General features: G+C 34.5%; 2 protein-coding genes across 9 annotated transcripts in view; one reads left to right on the top strand and one right to left on the bottom strand.

Annotated features, from left to right (window-relative positions):
- Positions 1–20,233, top strand: part of FGF7 (fibroblast growth factor 7) — a 57,082-nt gene extending 36,849 nt beyond the window's left edge. For both annotated transcript variants that reach the window (XM_019442165.2, XM_019442166.2), the window contains exons 3-4: positions 17,896–17,999; positions 19,097–20,233. In XM_019442165.2, the coding sequence (XP_019297710.1) occupies positions 17,896–17,999; positions 19,097–19,291 (299 nt within the window). In that variant the 3' untranslated portion in view covers positions 19,292–20,233. The remainder of the gene's footprint in view (positions 1–17,895; positions 18,000–19,096) is intronic.
- FAM227B (family with sequence similarity 227 member B) overlaps positions 1–20,252 on the bottom strand; it is a 195,121-nt gene that overhangs the window by 105,014 nt on the left and 69,855 nt on the right. The gene's annotated exons all lie outside the window — the stretch shown is intronic.

Raw genomic sequence — 20,252 nt, 5'->3', positions numbered from 1 at the left:
TGTTGTTGTTGTTGCTTAAAGAGTGACAAGTGATTTAAAAAATGAACCTGCATTTCAGCATCATGGTAAAATGCTTTGCCTTTCCTGATAAAGGGGCTATAGTTTCCTATATCTTTATCTTAATTAGTGTATCTTTAAGTCTTCTGGTTTTCTTTTACAACTCTTCTATTGTTTTGCAAATTTTGATCTTAAGTAAATTCAGAGAGTTTGGGGCATGATTATAACTAATATTTGTATAGTGTTGTACGTTATTATTTTATGCTTTTGAAAAGTGATCTCACACATTTCCAGGGTCCAAGGCCAGGCTGTGGTTCACAGGGCTTGAGGCCTATAGGCAATGGTGTGCTGGAGCCCGTTCATCTTGGCTCCTGAGAGCCAACAGTATGCATCATTTTCCAGCTCCACATTTATCTCTTAAACCATGTTGGTAGCTTGATAAGGGTATGAAACTGGACATGTGGGAGTATTTACACCATGGAAATTGGCAAATACTATACATCAGAGTTTTTCTTCTCTTCTGGAGAATCAGTTGTTAAATATGTACCAGCACACCCTCCGCACGTAGGCTAAATTTCCACAGCAATCACCCTCCTCCCTTGGCACCACGCCTCACCACTGCCTAGTTTGTCTCTACCAAGAACAGCCTTCATGTCTTTGTTAGTGCTGTGGCAACCTGTGCAAGGAAAGTCAGGCCAGAACATCACGTACCATGGGAGAGGCAGGCCCTGGACTCTGAAGAGAGGAAGAAAAGTGGAATCATTTCCCTGGTACCTACTCAACTTATTTCTCATGCTTCCAGGAAGGAAAACAAAAGGTCTGAAAACCTCAATTCCCTAGAAACAAACTGTACACTTAATTATATCATGCATAATAACTGATCCACACACAGATAGTGATTTGCTGGGACACACATATAGTCATGCTTAGGGAAGGTGAAATTTGAGTTTTAGTGGAATGAAATATAATTTACTTGTTTCAGGTGTATGTTTGGTGTTCAAATATAATCTCTGACTGCACTGCAAAGTCTGGAATGCATGTACTCAAATTAGCTCAAATTCTAAATCTGTAATACCAGGATTCCTTTGTTTTTACTACTTACATTTTGACATTTCTTCATAGTCCAAGCAATCATTACCAAATATTCGAGGTGGGAGTATTAGTGAATTCCAAAAATGTTCTAGCAACAGCCAAGTCATAAAACAAATATTTTAACCCACACACATTGTATTCATTATATTCTGGGCGGGGGGTGGGGGGGAAGAACCCTTGATACCCGTCATGTATACTAATGATTAAACAATTCTAAAATCCCTCTTGTACTTGTAAAAATTGTAGAGCTTCTCTGCCTTGGCAATACGATTTTTCTGCCCTGAGAGGAGACATATTAGAGGTGAAAGCTGTATAGTCTTTGTATGCAAAGCAAATATCAAAAAAGAAGAGTTGTTTGTGTGTTTGCTTTTTCATAATTTGTTTGGTTTTGTTCTTGGCTTTTCTTTTTTAAAAGGCTACTAACCAAACCAAATTCTACTATGTCAAAATCCAGTGTTGACAGCTGTTATCCATGTAGACCACAAAGGAGGGATGCTGTTTAATCCAGTGAGGCCAGGTTTCCCCTGTACACACTGCTCTTCCGCCTACTTCAGCCATTTTTAAAGTATATTTCCTTCTAATCTGTTTCTCCCAGACTCAGATATTGCCATTCAAGGCCACCCAGTCTTCAGAAGTCCTCTCTGACTGGACTAGTGACACTGATCTTTTCTCTTCCTTCCTACTTTGCCATTTAGAGTCTTCCCTGTCATGTGGGCTAATTGTAGGTCTCTTTATTTCCCCCCCAAACAATTCATTTCTCAAGACAGAGACCTAGCAACTTGTTTTCTGTGCTCTTCACATACTACACAACAACAGATCCATGTATAACACTAGACACAGGGCAGGTACACAGTCAAAACTTTAATGGATTCATTTTATTTAGATTTAAAAACTATTCGAGAGACCTACTCCTTGGTCATAAAAAGATCAGTGGCAAATCTGACACCATGTTTGTTTGTTTTTTCACTTTACATTTATTTATTTTTGAGAAACAGAGTGAGACAAAGCATGAGCGGGGAGGGGCAGAGAGAGAAGAAGACACAGAATCTGAAGCAGGCTCTAAGTTCCAAGGAAGCGGTCAGCACAGAGCCTGATGCGGGGCTGAAACCCACAAACTGAGAGATCATGACCTGAGCCAAAGTCGGATGCTCAACTGACTGAGCCACCCAGGCGCCCCAGACACCATGTTTGTTTTTCAATGCAGACTTCAGCTGATCTGAGAAACTGCATATTTCATGCCCTGGCGCTTCTCTGCACTTAATGCTAGCTGTCTTGTCTATACTCCAGATTAACTTGTTCATATGAGAATGATCTCTGCAGATACACTGGCTAGAATAGTTTGTAAGCTAGGTACAGTATGCACTCTCTCAAGGCATTAAAAAGTAAAGTCAATCCTGAATTTTTTTTTTTTTTAGAAAAAATTTTGATACTCGATTGAAACATAAGAGACATCATGGAAAATTCAAGCTGAATGTCCTTATGCTAATTATTGTATTTATTTAATTTGAAATCAAACATTTGAGAACTTGCTATCCGTATATGGTTATCAGGACACCCTGATTTATGTACTAAGTATAGCTTTGGGAAACTGATTGCTGCTTTTCTTGTACCTTAATCACAAACAAATGCACAAAAGAAGGATCCCATTATTTAAAATATCTTGTTGAAAATCCTTTCCAAAACAAATGCATTTTGCAGATGAATAGTAAGCCACTAAAATATGTCTACAACATTTAGATGTTCTCAGATGAGGTTTCTTAATATTAGGCTCTTCTACAATCCTTTCTTTCCTCATACTGACTAGAAATTGAGCCTTTGTAGAGAAATATTTTTAATCTAGTCCCACAGTTCTCTTTTTCAACATGGGCAAATATGGCTTAGGACTCTCTCATCATTCTATTTTAACATTGCGTCTCCTGATTCCTTGTACACGATCCACTCGCAATGGCACAGAATTGGAAAACATAGGAAGGAAGGTAGGGCAGGTCATGGTGACTTTTACCAGTAGGGAGAAAACTAACTTACTTTTGCTCACAGATTCCATGACTGTTCTCTTTTCCTCCTTCTCCTGTTTATTTTCCTTTCAATTAAGTTAAAACACATCTTTAAAAGATAAACAACTAAGATATCAGAATATGAAAGGAGCTTAGGCTAGTAGAGAGCATTCCAAAATGCACAAAGGGGTTGACTATCTGGAAGATTATTGATAAATCATAAACTTGATTTTGCACTCAAAATAAATCATAACATTTTCTTCTCTAGGTCCTAATTTAGGCATTTATCCATTCAATTTTGGCATGCTTTAACTGTGCTGTAGTATATACAACATTATCAGATCCTCTAAGTATCAACAATACTTGGAAGACTTTTAAGAGGGCTGTGTTTTAAATCACCCAAAACAGGGCTGAGGGTCTGTATTAACCATTTATGCAAATATAGCCTATAAATTTATTTCAGGAATCAAGTACCCTCACCTCATCACCCAGATTCCCATCACCCTTGCCATGCAGCTTCGACAGTTCTTGACTAGACAGTGTTATGATGTCTTCTTTCTTCTCACCTCTCACCAAGCCACCCCCCACACTGCTAGTAGAAGCACCTTTCTAAACCTTTCAGTGGTTCCCCAGCAGCTACAGGATAAAAATCCAAACTCAACTAACCACATAAGGCTCTTCAGGATTTGGCCCCTGCCTATGTTTCTTGTTTTTTCTCTTGGCCATCTCTCTTGTGTATGTCTCAACCACAGCAAACTAATACCAAAATGCCACTGTCTCCTGTGCTTCCTTGCCTTTCTCATAGACTTTCTTCTGCCTAATTTTCCTTGACTCACGGCTATGTGTCTACAAAATACTAACAATGTTTGTAGAATAGATGTTGAGGAGAGGCAACTATTTCTGTGAGAAGAAAATTAAACCTATTTATTTAGTGCTCTTTAAGGAATTAAGCATGTAGACCTCATTCTTCATCTTCAAAATTATTTGATGTGGTTCAAGAAACAAGATTGTTTTTTTTGTTTGTTTAAGTCACTATATTCTGATTGTGGGACAAAGCTGATGCTTTTTGCTGGGGGAGTTAGATACTTATTAAAACCTGGCTTTGAATAGCTTCTGAACTTCTTCCACCCCCAAATACCTGTTGTATACAGATCACTTTGAGCCACTTTGGTGGCTCATTACCGACATGGAATGGGTTGGGCAGGGTGTGACTATCCAAGGATAGGTTGGAATTAAGAATCTCTATGTAGCATGTATAGTTTTAAAAAGTGCCAGTGATCCCGAAAGCTTTTCCCCTGAAAGATGTTCTTTGTCCAACGAAGCCTGCCCTCACTCCCACTCCCAGCTTATTCTGAGAATCACTGGTTGAAGAAAAAGGAAAATTTCAAAATAAGGAATTAATTTGAATTAATATTTTGAATGAAAATATGTAACAGTGATATTCCTCAGGGATCAATAAAATGAATCAACATTTCCTTCACAGTGAAAATATACAACAAAAATTCCAAGTTTGCAGATTATGCTAACATCTTTAAATTAGTGAAATAAGTGAATGATAATAAAATGCAGTCAGACAGAACATATGTATATAGGTAAGCAGAAAATTGGCAGATGAGTTTGAATGTAATATATTTTATAATAAAATTTAAATTATATGTATAAGATAAAAGGCTCTGAATAATAACTTCCTCACAAAAAAGGCACTAAGAAATCACTTTGGATGTTTTCCTAAAGATAATATCTTAGTGTGCAATTGTAGCCAAAAGACCAATAAAGTAACGGGCATCATCAGGAAGAAAGTAAGACACAAAACAGAACATATTATAATAGTTCTGCATAAACATGATATATCTACATCTGGAATACAGATGTTGTCTTCTTTGCTTAGCATTAATAAAGGCTACACAGTACAATGGAAATATCCTAGAATTAGAATGAATGAGTGATATAAGACATATATGACACAGGCTAAAAAAATTTGGGATACCATCTATAATAATAAGTATTTAAGATGAACCATATTCAATGTTTATGAAATCATAATAATATGGATAAGAAGAACACAGACTTATTAGCCATCTCATGAAATTGTAGGACTAGCGTGCATTTCTTAAAGCCTTAATGTGCTAGAAGCAAGGCAGAGAAAGAGATGTGCTACATTACACAGCAAACAGAAAACACGAGAAAGTTTTTATGCATGGAAGTGTTGCATGCTCAAAATATAAATAAGGTAAAGCGAGGTTTTGCCAAAACTAAAAAGGAAAAACCTACAACTGGTTAAAAAAGTAGAAATTTTGGAGTTTGTCTCTACTTTTTTGAGTTGGCATCATGAAACATAATCTGAGATGAACTATTGTTTGAATGAACCATGGAATTTTGTGCTTTCTTATCTAATTAGATAAACTCCAAAAGCATAATCAAAATTATAAGGAAACTTAACAAATACTTCCAGTTTAATCTTTTATTTTATTTTATTTATTTTTAATTTTTTTTAATGTTTGTTTATTTTTGAGACAGAGAGAGACAGAGCATGAACGGGGGAGGGTCAGAGAGAGAGGGAGACACAGAATCGGAAGCAGGCTCCAGGCTCTGAGCTGTCAGCACAGAGCCCGATGCGGGGCTCGAACTCACGGACCGTGAGATCATGACCCGAGCCGAAGTCGGACGCTTAACCGACTGAGCCACCCAGGTGCCCCCCAGTTTAATCTTTTAATCTTAGTTCTTCTGCTGCTTAGTATGATTAGGAAACTCATTAATTCCTTAAGCCTGGAATAATTACTAACTTTCATTTGCTGATTTATGACACACTAGTTACAAGGGGTTTATGTATCATTCTATCTACTTCAGCATTTAATGAGAGCCTTCCAAGTACTAGGGATTTCCAGAAGTATAAGATAGTCTCCACAAATGGCTTAAAATTCAGATGATTAAAAAAGTGCTAAAATTATCAATGACAACAGAAGAATAGAGGTGAGTGTAACTAAAGGCACAGCAATGTGTTGTTCTTAAAGTAAAAGAGATAACAGATCAGAAAACTATGTAAAACATTTTGCAGACACTTGAATTTCGTTTGGCTTTGAAAGAAAAGTGTCATTCAAGTTAGTGTAAGCTGTTAAAATACTGATCCCAAAGCCTCACCTCAGACCTACTGGATCAGACTTTCTGAGAAGTAAGAACTGGGCATTTGACATTTTTAAAAGAATTCATCACATGATTCCATTCAGCCAATCCATGAGGAAATGTTTGGGAAATACAGAAATGGAGATTCTCTGTAGTTATGCGTATGGTGGGCAGAAGCAGACAAAGTACCTGGCAATTTGTGTGGGAGAGGAAGACGAGTAAATCAGTTTGTTTGGGGCCAACAGCTCACGTAAGTTGTAAAGGAATAATAGGTGAAAATTGTAAAAGTAGACTGGATTAGATTTTGGAAGGCTTTGAATGCCAAGTATAAGAAGTTTGAATTTGTTTTGCTTTTCAATAGAGTGTACCATTGAAAGTTATACAGCAGAACAGTAACTTTTATAACATGCTCCCTGGAGGCAGGCATCTAGGCAGGAAACTGAAATAATAGTTGAGGTACAAATAATAAGTTCTGGACTGACATGGTGGCGATGGGAACAGAAGTGCTAGATACATATTTGGTAACAGAGTGGGCCAATGTGAGTTTCTAGTAAGAGCTAGGGGCTCTGGATCTCCTTTTTAGTATTGTAAGTATCTTCTGTAAACTCTGATGATTTATTTCTTCCTCTTTTTCCTTTCACTTGAATTTCTGTGAGAAATGTAACTACTCTGCATTAGAACATCACTGTTTAAACTGGTAGCAAAGAATGTGTGCTTAAAAATTCTTAAGAAAACCAATAGCCAAAATGGCATTAAATCATGCTTTAATGCTGATTACCAGCAAGATCTGAAACCACATTGTTTAGAATTCCCTTATGGTCTGGGTGACAAAACATTTAAATACAAGTTAAAGAGGGAGAGAGGGAAGATTACATTAAATGTCTACCACACAGCAAAATTTCACAGGACACATTAATAGTTACAATAGAGGGATGAAGTGGATGTGTGGTTTATCTTCTAAACCGTTGTCTTTATAGATTAGATGAAGCTTAAGATGTCTTAACTTCTAGAGGTACCTGTAAGTAAAATGTTAATGCAACTTTCCATAGCTTCTTTCTTTCATGATCATTTTCCCCTTTCAGATTCATTCTTGGTAGACTTGTACTTATTCCCCTCAAGCAAAATCAAATTCTGCTTTCAGAGAAGATATAGTCACTTATACCACAGTATGAATATATTTGTGTCCCTATGTTACCTCTCCCAAGTATTTCTGGGATTTCTGAACCTTATCTCAAATCCTATGTAATGAAAATTTTGGTTTCCTATTGAAGATACTTTAGATTTTGGGAAAAGCCAGAAAACAGGAGAGATTTTCTAGGTGGTGAGGAGAGATATTTTTCTCACATATTCTGGGATTGTATCATCTGCATCTCTTGTGATAATTTTGGAGCCATTTTTAGAATGTAGTAAAGTGTTGTAAATGCTTTACATGATCAGATAAAAAATAGTTTCTGAATAAAAGTTTAGAAGGTACAGGGAATGCAGAGCAAACAAAGAGAATTTCTTCCTGTCTGATTCAGGGAGAAAACTGCCCGCCTTGTGTTCCAGAGAGGCAATAAATGAGAAGAAAAAGGTCAGTAAACTGGCATAGAAATATAATTCTGTGCAATACAGTTCAAGGATATTCCCATGACATACTATAGTAATATGCCACTGGAATCATCCTATTTGTTAAAAAACTGAATAGTTTGTTTCTAATTCTGCCATAGTTCTAACCCTGCTGAAATCAGCTGTTGCAACTTAAATTCTTTAAAAAGGAAACACTGCCATCACTGTACCACACACTAATGTACTTTCTACAGATTTTCTAATGCTTTGTTTTCTGAATAAATCTCTAAAAGAATGACATGATTCTTTTTACTTCACCTGAAAAATCATTTAAGTGTTTTTTTTACATCATTATAGAATTGATATAGGATTGATAAGAACTGTAACTGATGTACCCCTCCCACCACCCACACCCAATGAAATGATGGTGTGGCATCAATACTCTTAAACAGGACATTTCAGTTATATTTGATTCCAGAAATTATGCAATAATTTGTAACTAATTTGAGTTTCATGCTGGTTTGATGGGAATTACACTTCCTGGGTTTCGGTAACAATTTATCTACTTGTGTTTCTTTCTTGCTGGCTTTGATTTGATTAGTTTTCTAATTTCTTTTAGTACTTTCCAAGGTTCTGTCTTAGATCTGTTACTTAACAGTTATGGGGCATGCTTTTTGGGGGTAAAGTGATCCAAAGATAAGATTAGTATTATTAACCAAATATATTAATTGTGTTATCTTATAATAGTGGATTCTAGGGTTCACAGGAGAAGTAAAAGAACCTAGAGCCTGCTGGGGGTCGCCATCTCCACAAAGCCCTTTGTGTCACCTACTCTGACTGAAAGATAATAAAGAAACATGGGGAAAGTGAACTCACTTCTTTCCCAAATTCAAACACTGAATCATTGCCTCCAGGCAACGAAGTCAGCATGTGCACAGAATATCCACCTAATAGTCCTAATCCAAACACTAGCCCGAAAAAAAGAGATCGTCTTCCATGTTAAGCAGTCACTCTGCTTACCTTCTGGAACAAATTTATTTCAGCCTAATATAATTTGGTGTTTGTCTGTCTGTTTTCCTATAACTTTTGAAGAAGTCAATTTTAAATAATATGTATACGTTGCTAAAGGTCACCTCCTTTTGGTCTAGGTGGACATTTGAAAACAAAATACTGGCAGCTACATGACGTTAAGTACACGTATCTTATATACTTTTGACATTCTGATAAAACTTAGTTCATGATAGAAGCTGTTTACCAGAAAATGTAGGCCCAATAAACTATCTTAACAATAAATTTAGGACCGAAATACATTTAAAATTGTACACGAGCATTCATTTTCTCATAAGCAATTTATCTACATCAGTCAATGCGAAACTTACATTATTCTGCTTTCAAACATATTTGCTTCAAAGAATTCTTTCTCAGTTAAAGGTAAATACATTTCATTGAGTACTGTCTATCTATCTATCTATCTATCTATCTATCTATCTATCTATCTATCTATACACAAAACTGCTACTTCTTCTAGAGATACTCTTGAAGAGGAGGCTGAGGGAGATTTTAACAGTTGCTTACAAGCATATGAAGGGTGTGAGGTTGATACATTCATGCAACATTCAACAAATCACTGCGAGCCAATTCTGTGCTAGGCTCAATTGAGAGACAAAACCTCTCCTCTTGGAGAGCTGTACTTGGTAACTAACTCTTCTTCATGTTCAGTAAAGAAAGATCTGAGGGAAATAATTTACTATGCAGCATACTGAAGAAATTCATTGATTCAACATATTGGCAATACCATCAAAATTGAGTAAATGCATCTTTCTAAAGACATACAGAGTAGTTGGTTTCCAAAGATCTTATCACTGTAAAACTTTATGAAGTCAGTGTTTTCCCTTCCTTCAAGTCCCTCTTACTCCTGCTATTCGTGCCTTTATTCGTATTATATTTTCTGTTCCTGGAAAGAAGAATATTGATGCACAGGCTTAGGGTATCTTTCAGGCTCAGTTGTAATTAGGGAATAGAACCTGTAATGTTTGCTGGCTTTCTTTTATGGACCAACTGTCCACAAAATATAACTGTTGAATGGTAAGAGTATTGTTAATTATATGTGGACACCTTCCCTTTCAGGTCCAGTTATGACAGTATGTTCATATTGTCCCATTTCCAAACCCTTTTCCTCTAGCCCCTGCCTGTCTGTTGCCCACCAGATTTTTGTTGCACTCTGACAGTCAGCGAAGAATATAGTTAATCTTATCCCTCCACATATTGGGGTTAGGGATATTAAAAAAATCTTTTGAATTTCAACAACCCAATTAAAAGTGGGCAAAATATCTGAACAGATTTATTACCAAAGGAGATACACAGATAGCAAATAAGCATATGAAAAGATGCTCTATCTTTAAAGATTCTACCTTTAACTGGGATGAAGATAGACTTGAAAATGGCAAGGTTCCTGAATGAGTAATATTCTTTTTTTTTTTAATGTTTATTTATTTTTGAGAGAGAGAGAGAGAGAGAGAGAGAGAGAGAGAGAGAGAGAGAGAGAGAACAAGCAGGGGAGGAACAGAGAGAGAGGTAGACACAGAATCTGAAGCAGGCTCCAGGCTCTGAGCTGTCGGCATGGAGCCTGATGTGGGGCTTGAACTCACAAACTGTGAGATCATGACCTGAGCTGAAGTCAGATGCTTAACTGACTGAGCCACCCAGGTGCCCCTATGAGTAATATTCTTGTTTAATGTACTTTAAAAATCTTTCACAGGGAAATTAAGAGATCTAAAAGTAGGTTGCTTGGAAAAGTATTAAGTAATGTTGGCAAAATCAGTATCCTATCAACTCTGACCTTCTAATCTGTTTTGTCCCATGTGCTATGTCCTCTTATTCCAGAAAATACAAGAATGAAGAAACTAAATTTACCACTCTTTTTTTCAACTGCAGAGTGGGAAGAGATGTTTTTACAGATCCACAAAGATCTGTAGAAGAATGAACTATGTAAGCTTATGAAATCCTCCCCTCCAAATCAAAAACCAGGGAGTTACTCAGAAAATACATATAGTATGCAGACATTAAGTTAGCCACCAAACTTACTGTACATGGTTTTTTGGTCTACAGTATACCTATTATCATATATAAGACAAATATAAGAATTTGCCTTTTTTGTGGACCTGAATTTATGTTTAAGAGAAGTTTATGTGTATAAGTAAAAATAAATTTGCTTCCTAAGATGTAAAACATACTACATGGACACATCAGATTGTTAATGATTGTGGTAGCCTAATGATAGAGTTAAAAAAAAAAAACATGAGAGGTCAGATCATACAATAAAAAAAGAGACAGTCAAACCATAAAAAAAACTCTTAACTACAGAGAATGAACAGGGCTGCTGGAGGGGAGGTAGGTGGGGGAATGGGTTAAATGGGTGATAGGTATTAAGGAGGACATTTGTGATTAGTACTAGGTGTTGATGTAAGTGATGAATCACAAAATTCTACTACTAAAACTAATATTACACTATATGTTATTAACTGGAATTTAAATAAAAACTTAAAAAATAATAGAACATGAGAAATGAAACAATGTCAAGTAAAGTAGCCATTTAGCCTTGTTAATATTTTTGTCAACAACATGGTCAACAATAGAATCAATTAATTACCTAGGATGTCACCCTTACAAACTAAAGAACATGCCTAAAATGACTTACCTGTTTTTTTTCCGTGGCTTAATCATTCATAAGTTTATCTAAATATTTTTGCCTATTTATTATTTAAACCTGTTTCATGTTTACAATAAATAAATGAGGAATCTTGGCATAAATTGCTATTACTTTTAAAAAAATTCTCCACCATCTACTTCCAGCATTTTAGCTGTTTCCCTAATGTACTTTAAAAATTGATGCTAATTCTTTGTCCCTATTACCAACAGCATTTATGATTTTAAGGTATTTTAACTTTACCTTTTAAAATTTTTTATTAAGAACTTATTTTTAGGGGCAACTGAGCGGCTATGTGGGTGAAACTTTTGACTTTGGCTCAAGTCATGATCCCCCCGTCCATGGGTTCAAGCTCCGTGTTGGGCTCTGTGCTGACAGCTCAGAGCCTAGAACCTGCTTTGGATTCCGTGTCTCCCTCTCTCTCTGTGCCTCCTGGACTTCAGCTCTGTCTCTCTTCCTCTCACAAAGATAAATAAACATTAATATATATATATATTTATATATATTAATGTATATTTGTATATTAATATATATGTTAATATATATATTTATACATACACACACACACACACACACACACACACACACACATATATATTTTAAAGCAGCTTTAGGTTCACAGGCCTCCCCCATTGTCAACATCCCCCACCAGAATGGTACATTTGTTACAATTAATGAGCCTGCATTGACACATTGTTATCACCTAGTCCATAGTTTACTTCAGGGTTTACTCTTGGTGTTGCACACTATGGGTTTGGACATGTATCCATTATGTTATCATACAGAGTATTTTTACCACTTTAAAAACCCTCTGTTCTTTGCCTATTTACTCCTCTCACTTACCTGCAACCCCTGGCAACCACTAACCTTTTTACTATCTCCACAGTTTTGCCTTTTCCAGAATGTCATAGAGTTGGAATGTCATACAGCATGTGGTGCAGCCTTTTCAGATTGGCCTTTTTCACTTGGTAATATGCACTTAGGGTTCGTCCGTGTCTTTTCATGAGTTGATAAGGATAAAAATATTTAGTTGTTTCATCACACAAAAATCCCCCTATCCCAGTCCCTTGGTATTTCTTTTCCCTGAACCTTTTAAGCTTTATATTTTAAAGATCGAGAAGATATATATATAATATAAAATTATATATATATAATATATATTATATATATAAATATACAAAATATATTTTATATAATTAAATTATATAATTTTAATATATTTAATATTTAAATTTATTTATAATTTAAATATTAAAATTTAAATATATTTAATATTTAAAATATATTTTTTATTTTTTATATAATTAAATTATATAAATTTAATATATTTGATATTTAAATTTATATAAATAAATTATATAATTAAATTATATTTTAAATATAATTAAAATATATAAATATATAAAATATATATAAAATTATATATATATTAACATAGGTGAGCTAGTATGATAACTAAAAATAATTTTAAAGTTGAAGATGAGGGAGACAATAGTTCAATGATTATTAGACCAATCAGAACATTTAATTATGTCCTTGACCAAATATACTGTTCTGGGCACATTAAAACTAAGAACTGGTATCAGCAAATAATCAAATAATAACTTTTAAAAAAGTTCTTTCTGTTGTAGTTTATTTACTTATTTAGAGAGAGAAACAGAGAGAGAGAGAGAGAGAGAGAGAGAGAGAGAGAATCCCAAGCGGGCTCCACACTATTAGCACTGAACCCATCATGGGGCTTGATCTCACAGACTGTGAGACCATGACCTGAGCCAAAATCAAGAGTCAGACATTTAACTGACTGAGCCACTAAGGTGCCCCTAATAACTTTTTTTAAATGTTAAATTATTTTTATGATTTTCTGTCAAGGCTTTATTGTTGAATGAGAAACCTTAACCATTACACACACACACACACACACACACACACACACACACACACACACGTAATGGTATACATATATATGTATTATATATTATTCTATTTATATATATGCTATTATATAATATGTAATTACTTCCTGAAACTACCATATATAGACAAAACATTAAAATATATCCACATTTCTCATTAGATACAATATTTTATGATTATTTAAAAATTTTGTATACATTTTCTTTTGAAATTATTTGGCCTAAAGTAACTCATTTAGTTTAGGATTAGCTATAAATTTTCTGCAACTATTGTACATTCTCAGGACATTCCTGCTTGTGACCAAGGTCTAGCTGATTAAGTGGTGTCCCAGGGCAACCCTCAGAAATCTTCCATGAAGGGCAGCTAGCAGAATCCCTTTGCACCCACATTTTCTTCCTTTATTTCACACTCCACCTGGAATGTGTGTTCTACCTTATATTATGAGAACAAAGTGGTTGTGGAACAGTGAGCTGAATGGAGCCTGGAAACTCCCAAATGTTTTGTGGAGCAGCGTTGTCACCTCTCCCAATGTTTATTGCATGTGGAAATAAATGGTTTGTTCCAACCAAACCTAATCTTAACTAATGCATTCTTTATAAAATGCACAGAAAACTCCAGGAGCCTTTTTTTCGGTTATTCTAAAGTCCCAGGCAGAAAGGCAAGTTCTACTTTCAACACTATTGTTAACAGCCAGGTGTTTATTTTCATAGTTTTTTTTTTTTTTTTTTTTTTCACTTCTAAAGTCATGAGATTAAAGCAGCAGAAGAAATGAAAAAAACAACACCTGTGCTCTCATGTCTTTCATGTTCCTATTCAGAACTTCAGTGTCACTAGGGATCTTCCTTCTGGTGCTGTCATTCATTCCCACCTGTGTCAGCATTCATTTAGCGCAATGAGTCTTCACCAGTGTTTCTTTATGTCTTGATACACGTGAGGAATACCCACCCCCCCCTTCCCCCCCACTTCCCCAGGAAGCTGTCTCCGACCTGTGTCCCACTGCTTTCTAGTTGGGGAATGACCTAATTTCCACTAGCTTTTCTCCTTATTGTTACAAAAAGCATGAGATGCTGTTGCCAATGCTTCTCTGAAAGACCAGACTCACCATTGTTGGTTAGAACAGCAAAACTATTCATTTCTAAAGAAAACAGTTTATTGGGCACTTAACTATGCTCAGCATTCTGCATATATGTTCTCTTTCTCTTCTACCTCAATTTGTTCCTTTTGCTATATTCTTAATGATAGCTTGGATTCCTTAGACTCTTTAGATTTTTTTCTTTCTGGCTTCCCCTCTGAATTAGGTTTTTTTGTTGTTGTTGTTTGTTTTGTTTTTGTTTTGTTTTGTTTTTTAATCCTCTCTAAAAATGCTTATCTTCTCTAATAAGCTGTAGCTTAGAAAAAAATTAGGAAAAAAATTAGAAAAAAAATCTTAAGCCTTTTCACTTTCACATCTAGCCAAGAAAAGCAACTTATATTTATATTACACTTAATTGGGGACTATTCAGACAGAAGGACAAAAACAACAAATGTGTCCCAAGCCACTCCAAATAGTTCCCTTGGTGTCCTTACATCCTGGAATTTTTCCCAGCAAGCTGCCGAGTTCCGGGAAGCATTTCTTTTGATTCTTTCTGGCTGATCCCCTTGTAGTGAAGAGGACCAGTTAGGAAGTGGAACATTACTGGAATGAACCACCTCGATGCCAAACATAGCTCTTCTCGGCAAATATGATAGAACACAAATACTCAACACATACTTGGTAGCAATGCTTAAAATTATTTCTATCCCATTTACTCATTCCTCTTGCTATGCCCATTTCCTCAACTTCTAGGCCCAATGGATGTTGAGGCTAAGACATAAGGATAGGAGTTGGAGAAGTCAAGGATCATTTCGAATCTGGCTAATTTTGAGAATGAGTACAAGGAGAAAAGTTAGGGAGATGCTATGTCTCCTGGGGTGGGACTGATAATGTGGTTGAGTTTTACAAGGATACTGAGTTTAAAGTGACAGCAGTTTTCCACATCTTGTTCCTAAATTCAGCATGCATAAATCACATGTGATCTAAATCCACAATGAAACTCTAGTTGTGCTAGATGTGTAGGATTAACAGAATTGTTTGTTAACAATAGAAAATAATTTTGCATAGCATTACAGTATTTCAGAAAATATGAGATGTTTAAAAATGTGGTGAAAATGTGTCTTCACTTTCTTTAGTATTTAATATTTACACAGTGTTCCCAGTGATAAAGAGGAAGAACTGTAGGTGTCACTTGAAGTATCCTCACATGTGCTCCCTTATTACTGCTTCCTTCTTTAATCTACAGTCTACAAGCACATGCCAGAATTTAATCATTTTCTATGCTCTCATCAGAACATTGAGGTCTTCAAAAGATGTAGCAAATCATAAGCAGGTCTTAAGTTTTACTAGTGGCAATGATATTATAAAACATGCATTGAAGCATAATTATTATTTACACTTAGTGTCTTCCTCTATTGATAAAGTAGAATCACTGAACTCTATGAATGTATTGTGGAAATGAGAATTCTTTGGTTTGATGTGGATAGAGAGTTCCTCAGTTCTCTTTCCTTATCATTGTTTTTCATTTTGAATTTGCTTATTATTATGACTTCCTAGATTCATGAAATAATGAAAGATAATGGCAATGTGTTTTATCCAGTAGCTTTTCAATCGTATTATTATCAACTACTTATGAAAGCATAGCTTAACTGTGACCAAAATCTTGATAATTATTTCATTTGTTGATGCCAGTAGTTGTTGTAAATGAGGTCTTTGACTACTCTTCATCTGCCTTTTAGTAAAATCGGGGTATATAATGAAATAGTTTATTGAATTTTTAATAACACCAAACAATTCAATTCACAAGTCATTGTTTACATCTACAGACAGAAAGCTATTTTTCCTATCCTGACTCTAAGAAAGAAAATAAAAATTACGCTATTAAAAACCAAATGATTTGTTCGTCTGACATTTTAGAATGAAATAAATTATTCAATTTTAACTTTTGGAGTTATGAAATCAGGGCTGTTTTCCTTAATTTGTGTCCTTAAATTACTCTACAATTTATACATTCTGACAATGCTTCAAAAATACTTTAAAAGATTAATATCCATTCCTTTGCACTTTCTTCATAGACCTGAGTTTATATGAACAGCCCAAGAACTCTCAACTGGATAACCTCTTGTCAGCGCTAAGCATAGCATGCTGGGAAAAAGGCCTGTATGCAGCATACATGTGACACAGATAACAAATATTAGCTAGGCTGCATTAATCCTTACGAAGTGGGTATTGACTTTATTCTCCAGATAGGAAAATTGAAGTGAAAAGAATAAATAAGAGGATGAAGCAAAGGCATGGAATAAGAAATCAGATTTTCCTTTAACTGAGTGAATATTTTGGAAAACAGCTTTTAGAGACTTGACATAACGCATATAGTTTTCACTTGTAACCTTCTTTGCGTATTATTAGGCACAGGGAAGCGAGTGTCTCATGGTTACACCTTCATGTTCAAAGTATAATTAACAGCAGTTATTTCAAGAGGTCTGCTAAACTTTTAATTCCTACATTGTTTTAAAATTTTTCTTGAGATTTTACTGCATTAAATGAGTCATTAAAATATAGCATTGGAGGAAAAGATGTATAATAAAAGAAAATAGTAGGTTAACATTCTTGTGGTAACTGTATGTGTTGTAGAAACAATTTCAACAAAGATTAAAAATCAGAAAGGTATAAAGTTATAAAATGTCATATAAGCAAGATTCATAATTGGGTTTTAAATAGTCTTTCATGTATCAAAAAACTCACTATCCCTTTAAAATATTTAATCTTTTTTAGGGCAGTAGTTCTGTTACCATCATTTACAATTGCTTTCATTGATTTTTGTTAAATTCCAGAGATTTTCTGTTAGCAAAAATTTTTAAGATAAAGTTTAAGAGAAAAGTAAAGATTATTAGTTTATTATACATTTTAATGGTATGTAATGATTAAGAGCCACTGTCTGGGTTCAAATTTCCCTTCTGCCACTTACTAGCTGAGAGAATCTGGGCAAATTATATAACTTCTCTGTGCTTGGGCTTCTCGATCTGTAAAATGGGAATAACTACAGTACTTGCCTCATAGCCTTGGTGACAAGTAGATGAGTTAATGCATTGGAGCCTTGGAATAATGCTTTATTATGTGGTATGAGATCAATAAACATTAGCTGATATCATGATGATTATTATGATAGTAAGTTAGAGATGTAATTGTGGGGAAGAAAAAGCTAAATCCTTTGAATCCAGATATCTTTTTCTACAAAATAAAAAATAAATAGTTTAAACTTCCCATGTTTAATAAGGACTACCCTTGTATTTGTATGTGTATTATGGGTAGGTGGTCTCAGGCTGAGTAAACACGCACATTAATGATTTTAATAACTTCCAATTGAAAAAGAAATAAGAACAAATTGTCATTCTTGGATGATCTGCAAAGCTGAGTGAATAACTGACTTATCTTTCTGTGATTCCTTGCAGATATCATGGAAATCAGGACAGTGGCAGTTGGAATTGTGGCAATCAAAGGAGTGGAAAGTGAATACTATCTTGCAATGAATAAGGAAGGAAAACTCTATGCAAAGGTATTGATAATTGATAGCTTAGACTTAATTTTTCAAACTTATTTTTGTCAAAAACATCTTGCCTTTCTGGAAAGTAAAAATGGAACTAATTTTTCTTCAGTCATATAATTTAATGATTTCATTAAAATACTTCATATTCAAGCATTGAGGAAAAAAAACATTTTCTGCAGGACCTTGGACAAATTGCTTAAGCTCTCTGGGCTTTGGTGTCTTCATTTGTAAAATGAGTTACGTTAACCAACCTCTCAGGATACTGCCAGCTCTGAAATTCCATGTGCGTTTTAGATACTTAAAACCTAAAATTTCCATCTGTCAGTAGTATTAAAGCTCTTTTTGTTAAGGTTCACCCAATCTGCACATTGCTGACATGAAAATTCTTGGGAAAAAAAATTCAGAAGTTTGTTTATCAACATCAGTCTCACAATCGTGGCCTTTGAACTGTGAGCATTCACATTGTTCCCACTTTATTACAATATGAAACATGTAACAGTTCATCCCACCATAATAAAATATAATTGAGTTTCCTTTGTATTCCCATAGTCCAGCACAATACCTGGCACAGGCTAATTACATAATAATCTCGGTTTAATTGAATGAATGAACGAATGAATGAATGGTTGGATGGATGAACAAATTAATTTAAATTCCATCACCATTGCAGGCAGTGTAGTAACAAATGAAGAAAAGTTGTGAAATATGTCCTTCAGCTGAGGGAGGGAGACGCTCTGCTAATTATATCAAATTCTCAGCAGTTAGGGAATGAGTGATTTGGGAATGATATTTGGTAATATCAGAGCTGCTCATTAGGGGGAAACAGCTCCTCATACTAAAGAATTGTAAAAACTGACTGCCAAAAAAAAGTTAGATATTTGAAAATGTGTTGCATAACTAAATATGTATCATTTTATCTTTTTAAAAAATTTTAAGATGCCTATTTTTTTTGCAAATATGCTAATCTATATCTAACAAACTGCATTAGGCCAGCTCAAAAAAAAAAGTCATATATGATTTAATTCTACTAAAGATTACTGCTTACTCTTTGTTTAATTGAGTACCTCTAAAAATCATTTGGATAATGTTGTTTATTATTTTAACAGAAAGAATGCAATGAAGATTGCAACTTCAAAGAATTAATTCTGGAAAACCATTACAATACATATGCATCAGCTAAATGGACACACAGCGGAGGAGAAATGTTTGTTGCTTTAAATCAAAAAGGGGTTCCTGTAAGGGGGAAGAAAACAAAGAAAGAACAAAAAACAGCCCACTTTCTTCCTATGGCAATAACATAATCATATATGGTATAAAAGAAACCAGTTCCAGCAGGGAGATTTCTTTAAGTGGACTGTTTTCTTTCTTTTCTTTTTTTCTTTTCTTTTCTTCTTTTTTTTTTTTTTAAGTAACCAAGAAAGGCTGGAAAACTACTGAAAAACTGATCAAGCTGGACTTGCGCATGTATGTTTATTTTAAGAGACTGCATTAAAGAAAGATTTGAAAAATATACACAAAATCAGATTTAGTAACTAAAAGTTGTAAAAAATTGTAAAGCTGGTTGTACAATCATGATGTTAGTAATAGTAATGTTTTTTCTTAAATTAATTTACCCTTAAGAGTATGTTAGATTTGATTATCTGATAATGATTATTTAAATATTCCTATCTGCTTATAAAATGGCTGCTATAATAATAATAATGCAGATGATGTTATATAAGATATGTCAGACCTAAAGGCTGCTGGAATGATTTGTCAGATAATCAAGCCAACACTAACTATGGAAGATGAGCAGTATCTGAAAGACTTTTTAGTGGCAATTGTAAGCCACTTAAATTCTAATAAGAAAAGAAAGAATATTCTTAAAAATTCTATTATGGAATGGAGTCAAATAAGTAGTTTTACAAAAGTATAGTATTAGAATATGCTTGTACCTATTAACAAGAAGAAAATTCCTAATGCTGCTCGTATGGAAAGGGTATTGCTAAAAGGATGTTTTCAAAAATCTTGTATATAAAATAGCAATAATGATGATAATACTGTATTTCATCTCACTTGCCACAAAAATAACATTTTATAATCCCTAAAAGTAAAACTGAGAAACCTTTAAGTTTTGTTTCAAGTAATATAATCTATCTTTTGTATAATTCATATTTGGGAATATGACTTTTAATAATGTTCTTCCCACCAATAATCATGCTTTTTCTCTGTGGTTACAGCATTAAACTCTATTTTAAGTTGTATTTGAACTTTATTGTTTTG

This window comes from Panthera pardus, unplaced genomic scaffold, assembly GCF_024362965.1.
Source record: "Panthera pardus isolate Hobbes unplaced genomic scaffold, ASM2436296v1 HiC_scaffold_24, whole genome shotgun sequence".
Lineage (NCBI taxonomy): Eukaryota > Metazoa > Chordata > Mammalia > Carnivora > Felidae > Panthera > Panthera pardus.
Note: the sequence above shows the minus strand (reverse complement) of the source record. Positions and strands in the feature narration are given on the sequence as shown.